The following is a 21,197-nucleotide window of genomic DNA, read 5'->3' as shown; positions in this document are numbered from 1 at the left end:
ACTGATTGACCAGGCTGGATTTGTCCTACCTTTTGTGTACAGGACATACCTGAGCAACTTTTCACATTGTCAGGTGTCAGTGTCATAGCTGTATTGAATCAGCTTAGTGAAGGGTGCAGCAGGTTCTAGAGCATAAATCTTCAGTATTATTACTGGAATGTTTACAGGGCTCAGAGCCTTTGGAATATCCAGTGTTTTCAACCATTTCTTGATATTCCAACTGGTCCCCTTCAATGCTTCGCAACGTGCTAGGGTTTAAGGCAAATGTTTAAATACTAGCCCATATCACGTGAGGCATAAACTAACAAATGTTTTGGCAAAGATCCATCTCTTTAATCACTCCTATATAAAAACTGAAGATAGAAAGTGCAACTGATTCTTCGATGTAGTGGAGTGGAAAGCGTCTCCAGACACGCTTCTTTACTAAAGACGGTAAGTAAGTGTTAGATAAGGAAGGGTAAAAATTAAATCAGACCCAGAATTTTAAATACAGTCACTTTTGTGTGACATATATTAAACATTTATTGACAATAAACTAATATGCCTGGTATATCACAAGGAATGGACACAAATTGGGCTGAATTTAATTCTGTTTCAATTATTTTCTGGATAAGTTTATTTCTGACTCATTATTTAAAATGTACTTGTTATACCCTGGCAACCTTGAGATTTTTCGCCGCTGGTTAGTGGAGGAGTAGAGCATGAACTTTGGACTTAGATATTCAAAAACATTTTTAACGCCTGACCTTCCCAAAGGGAACTGAAGTGCTTTCATAATGATTAGGGAACTCTAACAGTAACTTGTATTATTCTCAAGGGGAAATGCTGGTAAAGTCAGGAGATCAACTCAAAACTAATGACTAATATATTACTTGCACTTCCCGCAGGGAAAACATGTCGGCTCATAGTAAGTAGCAGGCTCCTTAATTCGACCAAAAACACACACCATTGACCTGATTAAGTCACAAAGTCAAATGGTGCCAAAGTAATTATAAAGGAAACTATAAAAATAAGTTCAAATTTTAAGGAAAATGTACTGCATTTTTGGTGATAAATGTGATGAGTGAAGGACTCTGAAGCTGAAGTAGTGTTAAGCATTTAATTTGTGAATCAGTCAGTGAGAACAATTTAGTGTCCCTTAAGATAGTTGTGTCTTATGAAAACATAGAACAGGAAAAGCCCATTTAGCTACTCAAGCCTGTCCCATCTTTGAATGAGACCATGATTCCCATCCCTCCTTTGTCTCATCTGACTTAGTAACTTAAATCTATCCGTCTCAGGTTTAAAATTAATAAATGCGGTGGCACCAATTGACATTTGCATTTGGGTTTCAAACTTTCACCACCCTTTGTGTTTCCTAATTTCAGTCCAGAAAAATGTCTTCAATTTTTAGACAATGCTCCTAAGTCCTGCAGGATTTTATGGCCTCGCTCGACATGGAAAATCCCGTCCAAGGTAAATGGACATTTCCATTGTCCGCCCCTCGCCCACTCCAATTCCATGGCGGGTGGGGCAGTAAAATTCCATTGTTAGACTCCACAAATAGCAAAAATAATTTATCTCCATCAATTTTTTCAGTTCCCCTTAATATCCCAAAAAACATTGATCAAACCACAAGGATTACAAGCTCGATGAGTGTAATGTCTCATTGTAATTTAACTATTGGTGTCTAAGTATCATTCTGGTAAATCATTGCTGCACTTCCTCTGAGGTGAATACACAATTTTTTTAACCTTTCTTGGGATGTGGGCGACATAGACAAAGCTTGCGTTTGTCACCCATCGTAATTGTCCTGAAAAAGGTGATGGTGAGCTGTCGTTTTGAAGAAGACCAGTCCATCTGGTGTAGCTACACCAACAGTGCTGTTAGAGAAGGAATTCCAGGGTTTAGTTTCTTCTTCATTTGCTAATGTTAACCACAATCATAATGAAAAACAGTACAGAAAATAGCTTATTGTTTGGTAATAATTCAATAGACTTACATTTGGAAGAGAAAGAAAAGGAAAAGGATAAGAGAAGTAGGGAGGGAATTCCAGGATTTTGAGCCAGCGACAGTGAAGGAACAGAAATATACTTCCAAGTCAGGAGGGTGAGTGACTAGAAGGAGAACTCAAATCATTTGCTGCCCTTGCCCTTCAAGGTGTTAGGAACTGTGGCCTTGGAAGGTACAGTCAGTGGAGACTTGTTGAGTTGCTGCATTGCAGTTTGTAGATGGTACACACTGCTGTCATCATGGAAATGCAGCATTGAAACATAGAAAATAGAAGCAGGAGGAGCCATTCTGTCCTTCAAGCTTGCTCTGCCATTCAATATGTTCATGGCTGATCATCCAACTCACTAGCCTGATCCCAACTTCCTCCCATATCCTTTGATTCCCTCTGTTTGAAGTGCTGTACCTAACTGCTTCTTGAAAACATTCAATGTTTTGGCTTCAACTGCTTTCTGTAATAATAAATTCCATAGGCTGTCCGCTGTTTGGGTGAAGAAATTTATTTTCATCTCTGTCCTAAATAGTCTACCTTGTATCCTCAGACTGTGACCCCTGGTTCGGGACACACCCACCATCGGGAACATCCTTCTTTCATCCACCCTGTCTAGCCCTGTTAGAATTTTATAGGTTTCTATGAGATCCCCTCTCATTCTTCTGAACTCCAGCGAATGCAATCCTAACTGGCTCAATCTCTCCTCATATGTCAGTCCCACCAACCCAGGAATCATTCTGGTAAATCTTCCTTGCACTTGCTCTAGAGAAAGAACATCCTTCCTTCAATAAGGAGACCAAAATTGCGCACAACATTCCAGGTGTGGTCTGACTATGACCCTGTATAACTGCAGCAAGGCATCCCTGTACTCAAATCTTCTTGCTATGAAGGCCAACATACTATTTGCCCTTTTCATTGCCTGCTGCACCTGTGTGTTTACCTTCAGCAGCTGGTGTACAAGGATATCCAGGTCTTATTGCACATTCTTCTCTCCTAATTTATAGCCATTCAGGTAGTATTCTGCCTTTGTGCTTTTGCTACCAAAGTGAATAACCTTTGGATATCTAAATTAAACTGCATCTGCCAATCATTTGCCTTCTCACTCAACTTGTCCAAATCAAACTGAAGGATTTCTGCATCCTTCTCGCAACTTTGTGTCATTTGCAAATTTGAAGATATTACATTTAGTTCCCTCATCTAAATCATTAATATATATTGTGAATAGCTGAGGTTCTAGCACTGATCTCTGCAGTACCCCAACAGTCAGTGACTGCCAATCAGTTAAAGACCAGTTTATTCCTACTCTGTGTTCCCTGTCTGCCAACCAGTTTTCTATCCATCTCAATACATTACCCCAACTCCACGTGCTTTAATTTATACACAATCACTAATGTGTCCAAATAAACCACATCTATTGCCCCCCTCCCTCAGCTTCACCAGCTCTACTAGTTACATCCTCAAAGAATTCCAACAGATTTGTCAAACATTATTTCCCTTTCATAAATCCATGCTGACTTTGTCTGATCCTGCCACTGTTTTCCAAATGTTTTTCTATAAAATCTTTGTTAATGGACTCTAAAACTTCCCCCACTACCGACATTAGAGTTACTGATCTATAATTCCCTGTTTTCTCGCTACCTCCCTTTTTAAATAGTGGGGTTACATTAGATACCCTCCAATTTGTAGGAACTGTTCCAGAATCTGCAGAATCTTGGAACATGATCACTAATGCATCCAGTTTTTCTTGGGCCACTTCCTTAAGTTATCTGGGATGTAGATTATCCAGGTGCTGTGGCTTATCAGCAGTCAATCTTCTCAGTTTCCCCAAGACCATTTCCCAACTAACATTGATCTTGCGTGGGTTTACTTTGAGTGCTCCGGTTTCCTCCCACAGTCCAAAGACACGCTCATTAGGTGCATTGGCCATGCTAAATTTTCCCTCTGTGTACCCAAACAGGCACCAGAGTGTGGTGACTAGGGGATTTCACAGTAACTTCATTGCAGTGTGACTGTCAGCCTGCTTGTGACTAATAAACAAACTTTAAACTTTATCTCCTTCATTTCCTCTCACTCACTAAACCCCATGTTCTCCAACATTTCTGGTATCTCATTTGTCTCCTCCTTTTGTGAAGATGGAACCAAATTATGTATTGAGTTGGGCAGCTGTTTCTTTGGTCCCTATTTTAAATTCCCCTATTTCTGACTGTAAGGGACCTACATTTGTCTTCACCAATTTTATATTGCTCACATACCTATAGAAACTTTTACAGTCAGTTTTTATGTTCCCCACAAAGTTGCTCTCATAATCTATTTTCCCCTTCCTAATCAATCCCTTGGTCCTCCTTTGCTGAATTCTAAACTGTTCCCAATCCTCAGGTCTGCTGTTTTGTATGCCTCTCTCTTGGATCTAACACTATTTCTAATTTCCCTTGTAAGCATGGTTTGGCTGCCTTTCCAGCATTACTTTATATATTTTATATTTTCCATTGGATTATAACTCCAGGTATCTCAGACCTTACTTTTTTTATAGACAGGAATAAACAATTGTTGAAGTTCACCCTTGCGTTCCTTGAATGTTTTCCATTGTCTCTCCCTTTCAGTGACATTTCCCAACCTATCATTGCCAGCTTGTATCTCATATCTTCACAGTTTCTTTTATTAAGACTCTGGACCCTAATCTCAGAATCAACTATGTCACTCTCCACCTTGATGAAAAATTCTATCATGTTATGGTCGCTCATAACCAAGGGGTCTTGCACAACTAGGTTACCAATTATCCCCTTCTCATTACACAACACCCAGTCTAGAATAGCCTGCTCGCTAGTTGGTTCCTCAACATATTGGTCTAGAAAACCATCCCATACACCAAGAATTTTGCCCCTACGGTATTGTGACAAATTTAATTTGTCCCATCCATTTGCAGATTAAAATCACCCATAATTACAGATGTTCCTTTCCTTAATGCAATGATGATGGGAGGAGTGAATGGTTAAAGTGGTAGGCGGAATGCCAGTCAAGAGGGCTGCTATTTCCTGGTTGTTGTCAAGCTTCATGAGTGTTGTTGGAGCTGCAACCATCCAGGCAAACGAAGAGTGTTCCATTACCCTCCCGACTTGAGCCTTGTAGATTGTAGTGGACAAGATTTTAGGGAGCCAAGAGATGAGTCACTTGCTGCAACTTTCTCAGTCTTTGACTTGTTTTTGTACCCACAATATTTATATGGCTGGACCAGTTCAGTTTCTGGCCAATGGTAAGTTGCAGGATGTGATAGTGGGAGATTCAGCAACGCTTCCATTGAATATCAAGGAGAGATGGTTAGATTCTCTCTTTTTGAAGATGTCATTGATTGGCACTTGCATGGAATGAAAGTTACCTGCCACTTACCAGCCCAACCTGAATGCTATCCAGATCTTGCTGAATATGAACATGAACAGCTTCAGTATCTAAAGAGCTGCAAATAGTATTGAACATTGCACAATCATCAGTGAACATCCCCTCTTCTGATCATACAATGGAGGGAAGGTCATTGTTGAACCAGCTGCAGAAGGTTGGGCCTAGGACTCTACCATATAGATCTCGTGCAGGAATGTCCAGGGACTGACATGATTGGCAGCCAGCAATTGCAACCATCTTCCTTTGCACCAGGTATGACACTAATCAATGGGGAATTTTCTCCCTGATACCCATTTACTTTGAATTTATTAGGGCTCATTGATGTCACATTTGGTCAAATGGTGCCTTGATGTCAAAAGCTGTCACTTTCACATCACTGCTTGAGTTTAGCTCTTTTGTCTGTTTTTGGACCAATGTTATCATTTTCTCAGGAATCAACTGCCCTGGCAGAACTCAAACTGAGCATCACTGAGAAGGTTATAACTGAGTTAATACCTCTTGATAGTGGTGGTTTCAACCCCTTCCATCACTTTGTTGATTATTGAGAGTAAACTGATGGGGAGACAATTGGCTGTGTTTGACTTGTTTATGCTGACAGGAGTTTCCACATTATTGGGTAAATGCCAGTGTTGTAGCTGAACTGAAACAATTTGGCCAGAGGCACAGCTACTTCTGGGGCACAAATCTTCAGTACTATTGCCAGGATGTTGTCGAGATCCTAATCTTTCCTGCATCCAGTGCCTTCAGCCATTTCTTGATATCACATGAAATGAATTGAAAAATCCAAAGTCTAGCATTTGTGATGCTGGAACTTCAGGAGGAGGCTGGGATGAATCATCCACTCAGCACATCAGGATGAAGGTAGGTACAAATATTTCAGCTTTGCCTTTTGCAGTGATGTGCTGGGTTCCCCAATCATTAAGACTGGGGACAACTGTGGAGCCTTCCCCTCCTGTTAGAATTAATTTAGTCATTTAACTTTGCACCACCATTCATGCCTGGATGTGGCAGCACTGTAGAGCTTAGATGTGATCCATTGGTTGTGGAATCACTTAGCTCTGTTTGTCTGTTTGGCAGGCATGTAGTTCTGGCAGGTTGACACTTCATGTTTATGTAAGCCTGGTGTTGTCACTGACAATGCCTCCAGCACTCTTCGCTGAACCAGCATTGATCCCCTTCATGGCTTCATGATAATATTAGAGTAGGGAAAATGTTGAGCCATGAGGTTACAGATTGTGGTTGAATACAATCCTGTGGTAGCTGAAGGCCCACAGCACCTCACGGATGCTTAGTTTTGAGTTATTGCATCTGTTCGGAATCTATTCAATTTAATATGTTTGTAATGCCACACAACACGCTGCAGGGTATCCTCAGTGTGAAGATGGCACTTGGTCTTCACAGTCCCTGTTTGGTGGTCATTACTTCCTAAACTGTCATGGACAGGTACATCTCCGACAAGTAGGTTGGCGAGGACAATTTAATTAGATTCTTCTCTCTTGGCTGAATCAATACCTGCCGCTGGACCAGTTTGACAGAAATGTCCTCCAGGACTCAGCCAGCTCGGCCAATATCAGTGCTACCATTCTTAGCGATGAATATTGAAGTCCCAATTCTGTGTCCTTAACACCTTCAGTGTGTCCTCCCAGTGTTATTCAACATGGAGGAGTTCATCAGCTGAGTGCAAATGGTAGGCAACAATCAGCAGGCTTCCTTTCTCATGTTTGGCTTGATGTGATAAAACTTAATTGGCCCCGAGTCAATGTGGAGGATTCCAAGGTCAACAGCCTCCCGGCTGTCCTGGCTCTGTCCAGTTTGTGGGACAGCAGATGGAGATGGAGATTTTGATGGAGATCTGTGTTTTTCTCCTACCTCCACCTCAGCCTGAAGCAGTGTCTGAGGGTGTTGCAATTCACTAAGCATGTATTCACTCGGTTGTGCCACCTTCTCAATCCGGACCTGCAACCCCCAGAACTAGGGCAAGGATGGCATTGCCAGTTGCCATCGTTGATATTGCCAACCTCAGTTTCTCAGATCCTTTTAAGCTGCAGCCGGTGATGTCCGTCGCTGTGTCAAGGATGTGACCATGACCCCGTGCACAAAAACTGGGGATATCATAGTCTTCTCACTAAGTAGAAAGCAGCAAAAAATTATATGGCTTTGTCAAGGTATCATAAGAATCAAATCATAAAAATTAAGAGTAGGAGTACAGATAAAATGCGGGGGTGAAGGAAATGAACAATAGAACCTTAGTTTGTGTAATCTCTATTTGTAATTCAACGTTTGGAGTCCAGTTATCACCCTAACAAATCTGTGGTATGCTCCCTTCAAGGTCAACATGTACTTTCTAAGGCGTGGTAATCAAAGGTGTTCACAGTACTTCAGGTGTATCTAATCAGAGCTTTGTATAGTCAAAGAATTATTTCCACATCCTCATATCCTATGTCCTCCAGCTATAAAGTCCGATATTCTTTTACAAAGAACAATAAATAACAGTACAACGCAGGACAGGCCCTTCAGCCCACCAAGTCATGCCTCACTAATTTAATATTTTCTTACCTCTATGTGGTCCATATCTCTCTATTCCCTGCCTGTTCGTGTATCTATCCAGATGCTTCTTGAATGTTGTTATAGAACCTGCTTCCAACACCTCCTCCAGCAGTGCATTCCAGGCATTTACCACCCTTTGTGTGATGTCCCTTACATTTCTTTTAACCTTTCCCCCTCTCACTCTCAACCTATGCCCCTAGTTGGCTCTTTGACCCTGGGAAAAAGACTCTGACTATTCACTCTATCCAAGTCTGTCATAATCTTGTAAACCTCTATCAGGTCTCTCCTTATCATCTGCGCTCCAATGAAAACAATCCAAGTTTATTCAACCTTTCTTCATAGTCCATATTCTCCAAACCAGGCAACATCCTGGTAAATCTCTTCCGCACCCTTTCCAATGCATTGACATCATTCCAGTAGTGAGGCGACCAGAATTGTATGCAATATTCCAACTGTAGCCTAACCAAAGTCTTATATAGCTGCAACATGATTTCTCAAATTCCTATATTTAATGCCCCGACTGATGAAGGCCAGCATGCCATATGCCTTCTTGACTGCCTTGTCCACCTGAGTTAGCACCTTCAGGGAACTGTGAATCTGCACACCCAGATCCCTGTGTATGCAAACATTTCTAAGGGTTCTACCATTTATTGTATACTTTCCTTCTGCAGTAGACTTTCCAAATCACATCACCTCACATTTCTCTGGGTTAAATTCCATCTGCCATCTTTCGGCCCAGGTTTCTAACTGATTTATATCCTGCAGTGTTCTTTGACAACCCTCCTCACTATCTGGTACTGCCCCAATTTTTGTATCATCTGCAAATTTACTAATCAGGCTACCTACATTTTCCTCCAAATCATTTATATATATTACAAACAGGGGCCCCACCACTGATCCATGTGGAACACTGCTTGTCACAGACCTCCAGTTAATAATGTATCCTTCCACTGCTACTCCCTGCTTTCTATGCCCAAACCAGTTCACCTCAGATCCCATATGACTTCACTGTATCAGCCTGCCATGAGGAACTTTATCGAAGGCCTTACATGAAGTCCACGTGTACAACATCCACTGCCCTCCCTGGTCAATTTTTCATGTCACTTCCTCAAAGAACTCAATCAAGTTTGTGAGACACGATCTCCCCTTCACAAAACTATGCTGCCTATCACTAATAAGCCTTTTATCTCCCAGAGTGAGTACATCCTGTCCCTAAGAATCCCCACCACTGATGTAAGGCTCACAAGCCTGTAATTTCCCAGATTGTCTCTTCTGCCTTCTTAAACAGAGTTAGCTACTTTCTAATCTTTTGGTCATAGAGGCTTACAGCATGGAAACAGGCCACTCGACCCAAATTGTCCATGCTGCTCTTTTTTTAAACCACAAAGCTAGTCCCAATTGCCCGCATTTGGCCCATATCCCTCAATACCATTTTACCCATGTAACTGTCTAAATGCTTTCTGAAAGGCAAAATTGTACCCACCTCTACTACTACCTCTGTCAGCTTGTTCCAGACACTCACCACCCTCTGTGTGAAAAAATTGCCCCTTTGGACCCTTTTATACCTCTCCCTTCTTACCTTAAACCTATGCCCTCTAATTTTAGATTCCCCTACCTTTGGGAAAAGATGTTGACTGGTACTGGTACCTCACCCGTGACTAAAGAGGATACAAAGATTTTGGCCAAGGCCTCAGCAATTTCTTCCCTCAAATCTCTCAGTATATTCTGGGACAGACCCTATCTGGCCCTGGGGACTTGTCCACCTTACTGTTTTTCAAAACCTCCAATACCCCCTCCCTTTTTATCTCAACATGTCCTAGAATGTCAATATCCTTCTTTCTGCACTCTTCATCCAGGACATCCTACTCCTTTGTGAATACTGATGCAAAGTACTCGTTAAGAATCTTACTCACCTCATCTGGCTCCATACGCAAATACAGACCACTGTCCTTGAGTGGACCTACCCTTTCCTTAACTAGCCTCTTTCCCCTTATATACGCATAAAAAGTCTTAGGTCTCCTTAATCCTGCCTGCCAAAGACATTTTATGGCCCCTGTTTAAGCTTTTTCCTGCTATCTTTGTATTCTTCAAGAGCCTTACCCATTTTCAATTTCCTGAAATTTATGTATGCCTTCTTTTAGTTTTTCACTAAGCTCATTATCTTTCTTGTCATCCAGGGTCCCTAAATCTTGCCATCTTTATCTTTCATTTTTAAAGATACATACTTGTTCTGAATTGTTAACAACTGACGTTTAAAAGACCCCCATATATCGGATCTGGATTTACCCTCAAACAGCTGCCCCAAGTCTACGTTCCCTAACTCCTGCCTAATACTGTTGTAGTTAGCCTTCCCCCAGTTTAGTACTTTCACTCTGGGACTACTTCTATCCTTTTCTACCAGTATCTTGAAACTTATACAAATGTGATCACTGTAACACTATGAAAGTAACAGGGTAGTTGTTGTGGGGGTCTTTAACTTTACAAATATCGATTGGAAAATCTATAGCTCAAGCACGTTAGAGGGTTCAGTTTTTGTCCAATGCGTGCAGGAGGGTTTCCTGACATAGTATGTAGATAAGCCAACAAGCGGCGAGGCCATTGGGTAATGAACCAGACGAGGTGTTAGATTTGGAGGTGTGTGAGCACATTGGTAATAGCGACCATAATTCTGTTATGTTTGTTTTAGTGATGGGAAGGGATAGGTATATACCACAGGGCAACAGTTATAGTTGGGGGAAAGGAAATTATGATGCAATTAGGGGAGATTTAGGATGCATAGGATGGGGAAGGAAACTGCAGGGACTGGGCATAATTGAAATGTGGAGCTTGTTCAAGGAACAGTTACTGTATATCCTTGATAAGTATGTACCTGTCAGGTAGGGAGGAAGTGGTCGAGTGAGGGAACAGTGGTTTACTAAAGAAGTTGAATTTCTTGTGAAAAGGAAGGAGACTTATGTAAAGATGCGATGTGAAGCTCAGTTAGGGCGTTTGAGAATTACAAGTTAGCCAGGAAGGACCTAAAGAGAGAGCTAAGAAGAGCCAGGAGGAGACATGAGAAGTCTTTGGCTGGTAGGATCAAGGAAAACCCTAAAGCTTTCTATAGGTGTGTCAGGAATAAAAGAATAACTAGGGTAAGGTTAGGGCCAATCAAGGACAGTAGTGAGAAGTTGTGCATGGAGTCTAAAGAGGTAGGAGAGGCGCTAAATGAATATTTTTCGTCAGTATTCACACAGGAAAAAGACAATGTTGTCAAAGAGAATACTGAGATACAAGCTATTGGTCGAGACGGGATTGAGGTTCATAAGGAGGAGGTGTTAGTAATTCTGGAAAGTATGAAAATAGGTTAGTCCCCTGGGCCGGATGGGATTTACCCTAGGATTCTCTGGGAGGCTAGGGAAGAGATTGCAGAGCCTTTGGCTTTGATTTTTATGTTGTCATTGTCTACAGCAAAACTGTCAGAAGACTGGAGGATGGCAAATGTTGTCCCCTTGTTCAAGAAGGGGAGTAGAGACAACCCTGGTAATTATAGACCAGTGAACCTTACTTCTGTTGTGGGCAAAGTTTTGGAAAGGATTATAGAGATAGGATTTATAATCATCTGGAAAGGAATAATTTGATTAGGGATAGTCAACACAGTTTTGTGAAGGGTGGGTTGTGCCTCACAAACCTTATTGAGTTCTTTGAGAAGGTGACCAAAGTAGTGGATGAGAGTAAAGCAGTTGATGTGGTGTATATGGATTTCAGTAAAGCAGTTGATAAGGTTCCTCACAGTAAGCTATTTCAGAAAATACAGAGGAATGGAATTGAGGGTGATTTAGTGGTTTGGATCAGATGTTGGCTAACTGTAAGAAGACAGAGGGTGGTGGTTGATGGGAAATGTTCATCCTGGAGTTCAGTTACTAGTGGTGTACCACAAGGATCTGTTTTAGGGCCACTGCTGTTTGTCATTTTTATACATGTCCCGGATGAGGGTGTAGAAGAACGTGTTAGTAAATTTACAGATGACACTAAAGTCAGTGGAGTTGTGGACAGTGTGGGAGTATGTTGCAGGTTACAGAGGGACATAGATAAGCTGCAGAGCTGGGCTGAGAGGTGGCAAATGGAGTTTAATGCGGAAAAGTGTGAAGTGATTCACTTTGGAAGGAGTAACAGGAATGCAGATGATAAGATACAGGCTAATGATAAGATACTTGGTAGTGTGAATGAGCAGAGAGATCTCAGAGTCCATTGCATAGGTCCCTGAAAGTTGGCACCAGATAGATAGTGTTGTTAAGAAGGCGTAAGGTGTGTTAGCTTTTATTGGTAGAAGGATTGAATTTCGGAGCCGTGAGGTCATGTTGCAGCTGTACAAAACTCTGGTGCAGCTGCACTTGAAGTATTGCGTACAGTTCTGGTGGCCGCATTATATGGAAGGATATGGAAGCATTGGAAAGGGTATAGAGGATGTTGCCTGGTATGGTGGGAAGGTCTTATGAGGAAAGGCTGAGGGGCTTGAGGTTGTTTTTGTTAGAGAGAAGAAGGTTGAGAGGTGACTTAATAGAGGTATACAAGATGATCAGATTGTTAGATAGGGGGACAGTGAGGGCCTTTTTCCTCGGATGGTGATGCCTAGCATGAGGGAAGATAGCTTTAAATTGAGGGGTGATAGATACAAGGCAGATGTCAGAGGTAGGTTCTTTACTCAGAGAGTAGTAAGGGTGTGGAATGCCCTGCCAGCAACAGTAGTGGACTTGCCAACATTAAGAGCATTTAAATAGTCATTGGATATTGTGAAGACTTGAATATCTCTTTAAACAACTGCCACTGCTCATCCATTGTCCTATCTTTTAGTCTTTCTACCCACTCTACTCAGGCCAAATCTGTCCTCATGTCTATGTCATTTCCTTTGTTTAATTCCAAAATGCTAGTGTGGGACTCGACTTTCTCATCCCCAAATTGACTTTTGAATTCTATTATACTACGGTCACTACTTCCTAGAGGATCCTTAACTATGAGGTCATCAATTAATCCCTCCTCATACACAATACCAAATCCAGAATAGCCTACTCCCTGGTTCGTCCCACAACATACTGTTCCAAGAAGCAGTCTCTAATACATTTAATGAACTCTGCCTCTAGGCTACCCTGGCCAATTTGATTCTTCCAATCTATGTGCATATTAATATCACCCATGATTGTTGCTGTCCCTTTCTTGCAAGCCCCCAGTATTTCCTGGTTTATCCTGTGCCCCACTGCAGAACTACTGCTTTGGGACCTATAGATTACTCCTGCCAAGTACTTCTTGCCTTTGCTATTTTTTATTTCTACCCAGTGTGATTGCACATCTTTTGTACACTCTCCCTGTGTTTTATTTCTCTTAGCCTTACTGGATGCATTCATTGAGTTCTCCACAGTCTCTATAATTTGTACTGTGACCCTTTTTGATTTTTCCCCTTGGTTTCTCTGCATTCCACTTTTCCCCTTACTGCCTTTTCTGTCCTGCATTGGTTCCTAAACCCGTCACATTAGTTTATACCTTCCTCAACAGCAGTAGCAAACATTCCCCCAGAACATCGGTTCCAGTTCTGTCCAGGTGCAGACTGTTCTATTTGTACTAGTCCCACCTCCCCAGAACTGGTTTCACTGTCCCAGGAATTTGAATGCCTCCCTCTTGCACCATTCCTCAAGCCAGGTATTCATTTTAGCTATCCTGACAATCCTATTCTGACTAGCATATGGCATGGTAGCAATCCTGAGATTACTACCTTCGAGGTCCTACTTTTTACTTTAATTCCTAACTCCCTAAATTCTTTTAGTCTTTTTGATTTACTTTTGTACTTATCCATGACATTTTAACAATCTCTATATCTGGACCCTCCACTGTTGCTAAATTTTCACGGGCGGCACAGTGGTTAGCACTGCTGCCTTACAGTGCCAGGCACACTGTCTGTGTGGAGTTTGCACATTCTCCTCGTGTCTGTGTGGGTTTCCTCCGGGTGCTCCGGTTTCCTCTCACAGTCCAAAGATGTGTGGGTTAGGTTGATTGGCCATATTAAATTGTCCTTTAGTGTCAGGAGGATTAACAGGTGAATACGTAGGGTTATGGGGACAGTGCCTGGGTGGGATTGTTGTCAGTGCAGACTCAATGGGCCAAATGGCCTCCTTCTGTACTGTGGGGATTTTATGATTCTATAAAGAATCCTGATCCAACCTTTTAGGTCCAAGTTACCTAATATTTAAATTATTTTCCTCACAGTTTTGGTGTAGTAGTATTGTTACTGGACTAGAAATCCAGGGACCTAGGCTGATGCTCTGGGAATCTGGGTTCAAATCCTACCATTGGATGCTAGTGGAATGTAAGTTCAATGAATCAATCTGGAATGTAATCAGTCTCAGTAATGTTGATCATACCATCAGTTGTAGAAAGAATCCATCTGTGAAATCACTAGCATGTTTCATAGAGTCATGGAATCCCTACAATGCAGAAGGAGACCAATCGGCCCAGCTAGTCTGCACCAATAACAATCCCACCCAGGCCTTATCCGTGCAACCCCACAAATTTACCCCACTAATCCCTCTAACCTATGCATCCTGGGACGTTAAGGGGCAATTTAGCTTGACCTAACCTGCACACCTTTGGACTGTGGGAAGAAACTGAAGCACCCGGAGGAAACCCATGCAGACACAGGAAGAATGTGCAAACTGCACACAGACAGTGACGCAAGCTGGGAATCGAGCCCAGGTCTCTGGAGTGGTGAGACAGCAATGCTAAACACTGTGCCACCATGCTGCCAACAGGAAAGAAAATCTGCCATCATTACTGGGTCTTTCCTGCAGACTCAGACACCCCAGATCGACAGCAATGAGCTTGACTCTTAAACACCTTCCGAGATGGTCTATCATGCCACTCAGTTCAAAGGCAATTAGGGATGGGTATCAAACGCTGGCTTTGTCAGTAAGTCCCATATTCCATTTAAGAATTTTTTTAAAAATTCAATCTATTAATGTCTCTTTGTAATTTTATATTCCCGTCATCAATGCTTGTAATTTCACCTATCTTCATGCCATTGGAAAACTTGGATATGTGGTTCACTGACTAGGAGCTTGGTTGTTACTAAATATAGTGAATAACTGAGGTCCCAACAAAGATTCCTGTGGCACACAACTGTCCGAACCCTGTAAAGCTAAGTATCTGTCCATGATCCCTGACCCCTGCCACACAGCTAATTTTATATCCAGTTGAATAATAGAACATGAATACAAAAGCAAAATACTGTGAATACTGGAAATCCGAACTGAAAACAGAAAATGCTGCAATTATTCAGCAGGTCTGGCCTAAAATGTTAACTCTGTTTCTCTCTTCGCAGATGCTACCAAACCTGCTGAGTATTTCCAGCACTTTCAGCCTGGAAGGGACGTGAACATGAATACCATGAATCTAAATACATGTTAACGTTACTGAATGGCTTTCAATGCAGTTGCTTCCAGGGGTGTTAGATGCCCCCCACCGGCCCCCCCCCATCCCACCAATGACAAAACAAAAAAAGTCATGATGACTACGCCGGGACACAGAGATAAGTCTACCCCCTGGGTGATGAGTTGCATGGCAGACATTGCCCCCTGGCCTCCCGGCAGCTTGGCATTGCCCTAGGATGGGGCCAGATGATGGAGCAAGGGACGGAGATTCTAGAGTACCTCATTGTGGGCGTTCCCATTATGTGGGGATGGAGCAATGGTGGGGTTGAGGGAGGGGTGGTTGTGCTTGCATGGCAGTGGGAGAGGAGTTGCCAGACACTGAGAATGGAGAGGAATTTGCACCCTGATGTCAGTGAAGATGGGGGTTTGAGGGGTCCCCCATAATGCCAGTGAGGATGGGGGGAGGGGTCAGTTGGGTCATCCTAAAGCCTGCATGGTTTGGGGTGGGCAGCAGGTGACCTGACCACTGAGTGGTTAGGGGAGGAGGTTGGCGGTCTGTGTTTGAGGGTTAGAGGTGTTCCCCTTGCCTGCCAGGGGTACCAGTGTCCGTGGGGGGTGGGGGAGGGGAGCCTATAACATTATTTTGAGATTGAGTGCCCTTCAAAAAGGGCTCCCTCATCTCTGTGGAGTTAGCCTTGCCAGCTCTATCAGACGCTGTCCTGCAAGAATGACGGCATAAAACATGGGAGATTGGAAACGTTACATGAGAAGAGTTGTAGGAAAATCCACTGTCATTACTCATTTCTCAATAAAAAATTCTCTTCATTGTTTCTAGATTTTGTGTGCACCAGTGTGAAGCAAAAAAAAGCCCCAAAATGGCCGAATTTGGAGTCAGGCCCATGGTTATAGTAAACCAGCCTGTCTCCGCACAAAAAAGGGATTGGAACACCGGACTGTGCGATTGTTGTGCTGATCTTGGAATATGTAAGAAAATCCCAGTCTATGTATATAGTTTTGGATTGTCTGACATAGCCATATTAACTTGTCCTATCTGCTTGCTCGCTAATTTTCAGTTCTTTCTAACATACTGGGGGGAGCTTTGAGCCTGAACTCTCCATGCGCAAGATCAGTGGCATGACCGCAAAATCTAAGATTTTCAAATGCTTTGGAAAGCGCTTTCCCTGATTTTTAAATAACATACCAACAGGGTCAGTAGCACAAATAATTCATTCCATTCGTTGCTGTAAAGTTTACAACATTGCCTGCAAACAGATAAACTTCTCGGCTTTCTCCATTGGAAGTTTGTGATACATTTGCATTTTATGTTTTCTCTCATTATTTCCAGGTTGCTGTGGTATGTGCTGTACATTGTGCCTGGGCTGTCAAATTGCAGGTAACATGAACGAGTGTTGTCTCTGTGGTACTTCCATGGCTATGAGAACGCTCATCAGAGCAAAGTACAACATTACTGTGAGTAGGTCAGACTTTAAGGACACGTGAAAAGATTAAATAAAAAGCTATTTGTTCCATCTAGCTATTGTCATTCAACCTCATGAAGGAATGTTCAGCATTAATATCCCTTGGATCCCAAAAGTGAATAAGCAAAATGTCAGAGTCTCTATTTATCTCATTTCCCTTTTAAACCTCCTTACCATTGTCATCTCTAGGCAGCCTCAGATTATCTGCTGCTACTATTCCAATGCTTTTTCTGCAGCTTACTATCTTCCACCCTCAATAAACTTAAACTTATCCAAAGCTTAAGTGCCCATATTTCCAACTCCTATCCAGTCCCATGCACCCATTACCACTGCATTCACTGATCCACATGCACTCCAGGTACATCAGTACCTTGATTTTAAAATGGTCAATTTTATTTCCAAAGTCTTCCCAGGAGTCGCCCCTCCGACCTCTGTAACTTGCAGCAAAACATCTCTATCCCTATATCAAATCCTCTTGCTATGAAATACTTTCAGTGAAGGATGCACGAGGACATCAAGGTCTTGCTGAGAGTCCACTTCTGTCAATTTACACACATTCAAATAATACATTCAAATAATAACCTGACTTACTATTTTTGCTACCAAAGTGGATAACCTCACATTTATCCACATTATACTGCTTCTGTCATGTACGTGTTCCCTCATTCAACCTGTACAAATCACACTGAAACATGTCTGCATTCTCTTCACAGCTCCATCCCAATCAACATTGTGTCATCTGCAAATTTGGTGATAATGCATTTAGTTCCCTCATCCAAATCATTCATATACAAGGTGAACGCTTGGTGTCTTAGCACAATCCCGACAGTACCCCATTAGTCACACCACCTGTCTATTGGAAAAAGATTAATTTATTCTAACTCTTTGCTTCTTGTCTGCTAACCAGCTCTCTATTCATCTCAAAGCACTACTCATAGTCCCATGTGCTTTAAACTTTACATGTGAGACCTTGTTGAAAGCCACCTGAAAGTCTAAATAAATCACATCGATCGGTTCTCCCTGGTCAACTCTACTGGTTACATTCTCAAAGAATTCCAACAGATTTGTCGTATGTAAATCCATGCTGACTTTGTCTGATTAAACAACTGCTTTCCTAATGCTGCGCAATAAAATCCTTGATAATGGACTTTAGCACAATTTTAGCACAGTTTTTGGGCAGTAAAAACGTGGAAGGTGCAGTATTTGGATAATTAAAATGATTTATTACAGCTTTATAGTATTTTATCACTATTTTGTGGTTCAGGTAAACGTTTATACCTATGCAGTTTTCCGGTTCACGTATTTGTGGTTAGATATTCTGACGTCATTGTATAATCCAGAAAATTCCAAAATCCAGAAATGACAGGGCTTCAAGCATTCTGGACTGGATAGGTTACTGTGTATAAATTAGAAAAATAAATGTAGATTAAGTTTCAGAATAAATCTAAAAATTTTCCCTCTTTTTTATAATGAAAATGCCAACATTTCACAAGGTTTGTTTAACAGAAGTCTTCCAGTGATGCAGCAGTTGTACTTAAAATTAATTGCTCAAAAATCGATAGTATGTTGGAGGTGGGTGTGGGTGTGGGAGGGCTCCTGACAAAAGTGAGGATCCTTCTAAGAGTAAAGGCCTATTTTTAATTGAGCATGGAGTCTCTGCTAATGGGAAATTGGGACGGTTGCATGGAGCCTGGAGCTTCCAGCAGGAGAAATCTGGAAATCTGTAAGCCAGCAGTGGACAACCTGTGGTCTAGGGTCCACATGTGGCCCATCTGGGCTCTGAGTGTGGCCCACAAGACATTTTGTTGACTGTTACCCATACACAGAGTTGCCACATTCTGCTGATTTCCATCCTCGTAGTTTTTTCCTAACTGCAGTAATTTGTATGTAAAGGTGCACACTTATTGCACACAACATTGACTGTGAGAGCCGTGCGTGCCCCCGTGTCCAAAGCATAAATATTTATTTTGTTTTTACCATTTGAAGCTGATGATAGTTCCATTAATATAAAAATGACTAAGCATTTTTTATAACTCATGGTGAAATATTCAGCATGTATTAAACGTATGTAATTTTATTCATGATTAGTGAGCAAGTTTGATTTCAATCTTGTGGACCACTGAGATGAAAGAGATCACTCATAGAGAATAGGTGCAGGCGAAGGCCATTCAGCCCTTCGAACCTGTACCACCATTTGATTTGATTATGCACTTTTAGTATCCCACTCCCGCTTTCTCTCCATACCACTTGATCCTTTTAGCCACAAGAGCCACATCCAGCTCCCACTTGAACAAATCTAACAAACTGGCCCTAACAGCTTTCTGTGATAGAGAATTCCACAGGTTCACAACTCTCTGAGTGAAAAAGTTCTTCCTCATCTCAGTTCTGAATAGCTTACCCCTTATTCTTAGACTGTGACCTCTAATTCCCCAACATCAGGAACAGTCTTCCCACATCTAGTCCATCCAGTTCCATCAGGATTTTATATGTTTCTATAAGATCCTCTCTCATTCTTCTAAATCCCAGTGAGTACAAGAACAGTCAATCCAGTTTTTCACCATAACACAGGGAGAGGAATTAAACACTGGTCTTGCATTGGCCAGGAATCGAACCCAGGCCTCCTGCATGACAGGTGAGAATTCTACCACTGAACCACCAATGCTGCCATGTAGCCCACTTACTAGCCTAAGCTCTCCATCACTGCCGTAAACTGTTAATAAGAACCCAGGAACACCAACAAGGGAGGAGCTACAATCATGGATGAGAAAAGTCCCATGTTCACTGAAAAAGTCTGCAAGATTGATGCAGAGACCACCGGATGTAATTTTTAACTGAACAAGCAGTGGAGCTGATGACAGTTGTTTATCTTTTAATCTTAAAATACTACAATATCAGAGAGATTGGAAGCATTTTGGGCCAGCTATATTTCCAACGCAGGCGTGATAATCTGTCATCAGATATCACAAACCTTTAAAAGCAAATTACTGCAGATGTTGGAATCTGAAACCAAAAGAGAAAATGCTAGAAAATCTCAGCAGGTCTGGCAGCATCCGTAAGGAGAGAAAAGAGCTGACTTTCCAAGTCCAGACAACCCTTTGGTCCTCTAGACTTCGGGTCCAGATGATCGCTTTCACACTAATCAGACATATTAGTATTTCACAAGGTGCCTGCACAATACCTAACACATTGCCCTAAGTAACAGGCAGGGCATTGCAAAAGCATTCATTAGGTGAAGAACCTTGAATGCTGTGTGGCAACAAAGCGCGATGTAGATATGATTTATTGTATTATAAGGGAAGGATGAAAGGTTTAATGTGAGGTGTAGGGAAAAAAATGAGATTACCAGCTAAACTTCCTCTCAGACCACAGAATAACATTGAAACATACAGCCTGAACCTACCAACACATGTTAACACATTCCTCCTTCTCTGGAACCCAGGCTGCACACAATGAGAATTGGATTGACGACAAAATAAAGATATAACAATAAATAAAGGTAGTTTGGTGTTTATTTCCTGAACTTTTTTTTAATATCTGTTTGTACAGGGAAGCCTTTGTAGTGATTGGTGGACAACAATGTGTTGCCTCCCGTGCTCTCTTTGCCAAATTAAACGAGAATTAAATTATCTCAATTAATGTGGTTCAAGATTTTCTGCATACGTCACATCACATTTGGTGAGTAGAGGAATCCAGCTATAAACATTTTTTTTTAAGGATAATTGAAGGTAGAATTAGTTTGGCTCAATTGGCAATACGCTTGTCTCGAAATAAAACCTTGAAAAGAAACACCACCTCAGGATGTACGTACAAACTCTAGTCTGACATTAGATTAATGTCTCAGATCAACTGAGGTTCCATTTGCTTGATCAGTAGAGTACTATAGATCCTACCGTGTTATTCAAAAAAGAGAAGTTCTCCCAGTATCGTTGAGAACTTTCCTCTTTCCTTACCAGTTCCAGGGATACAGATTAAATGGTCACTCATCTCTCTTTTTTTGGTGGTATTTTGTTATGCACATAAGTCTGCTGTGCCTGCATAAAAATAATCTCTGCATGCAGATAATCACCACATATGAAGTGATCTGAGGTCTAAATAGATGTGGTAAATGTACATGTACAATGTTTTCCATGTGTTTTCATGCTGCACAATACAATTTATATTAATTATCCATTTTGAAATGAGACCATAAGAAACGGGAGCAGAAGGCAGCAAAAGAGGGCACCCAGTACACAGGAAGATTTTGTGGTTGCTGAAGGGCAAACATTTCAGCCCTAGGACATCGCTGTCCTAGGAATTTGTAGGGTTTACGTGCTATACCCAAGTCTCTTCAGCTGTTTCATTCATGACTTTCCCTCATAAGGTCATGTAGAAAAATCAGTTTAGCACAGCAAATACACTGCCTGC

At 41.8% G+C, this 21,197-nt stretch overlaps 1 protein-coding gene and 1 non-coding gene across 2 annotated transcripts; one reads left to right on the top strand and one right to left on the bottom strand.

Annotated features, from left to right (window-relative positions):
• Positions 1-319: 319 nt before the first annotated feature.
• LOC145350029 (placenta-specific gene 8 protein-like) lies at positions 320-20,429 on the top strand. The gene is made up of 4 exons (XM_080198847.1): positions 320-432; positions 16,151-16,299; positions 16,661-16,785; positions 20,340-20,429. The coding sequence occupies exons 2-4, from the start codon at positions 16,191-16,193 to the stop codon at positions 20,427-20,429; spliced, it is 324 nt and encodes a 107-aa protein (XP_080054973.1). The 5' UTR covers positions 320-432; positions 16,151-16,190.
• Positions 19,385-19,455, bottom strand: trnad-guc (transfer RNA aspartic acid (anticodon GUC)). Its single transcript has one exon. It is a non-coding gene; the product is annotated as a tRNA-Asp (tRNA).
• Positions 20,430-21,197: the final 768 nt, after the last annotated feature.

Source organism: Carcharhinus amblyrhynchos, chromosome 1, assembly GCF_965287045.1.
Source record: "Carcharhinus amblyrhynchos chromosome 1, sCarAmb.v2.hapA, whole genome shotgun sequence".
NCBI lineage: Eukaryota > Metazoa > Chordata > Chondrichthyes > Carcharhiniformes > Carcharhinidae > Carcharhinus > Carcharhinus amblyrhynchos.
This window is presented reverse-complemented; position numbering and strand designations above follow the sequence as displayed.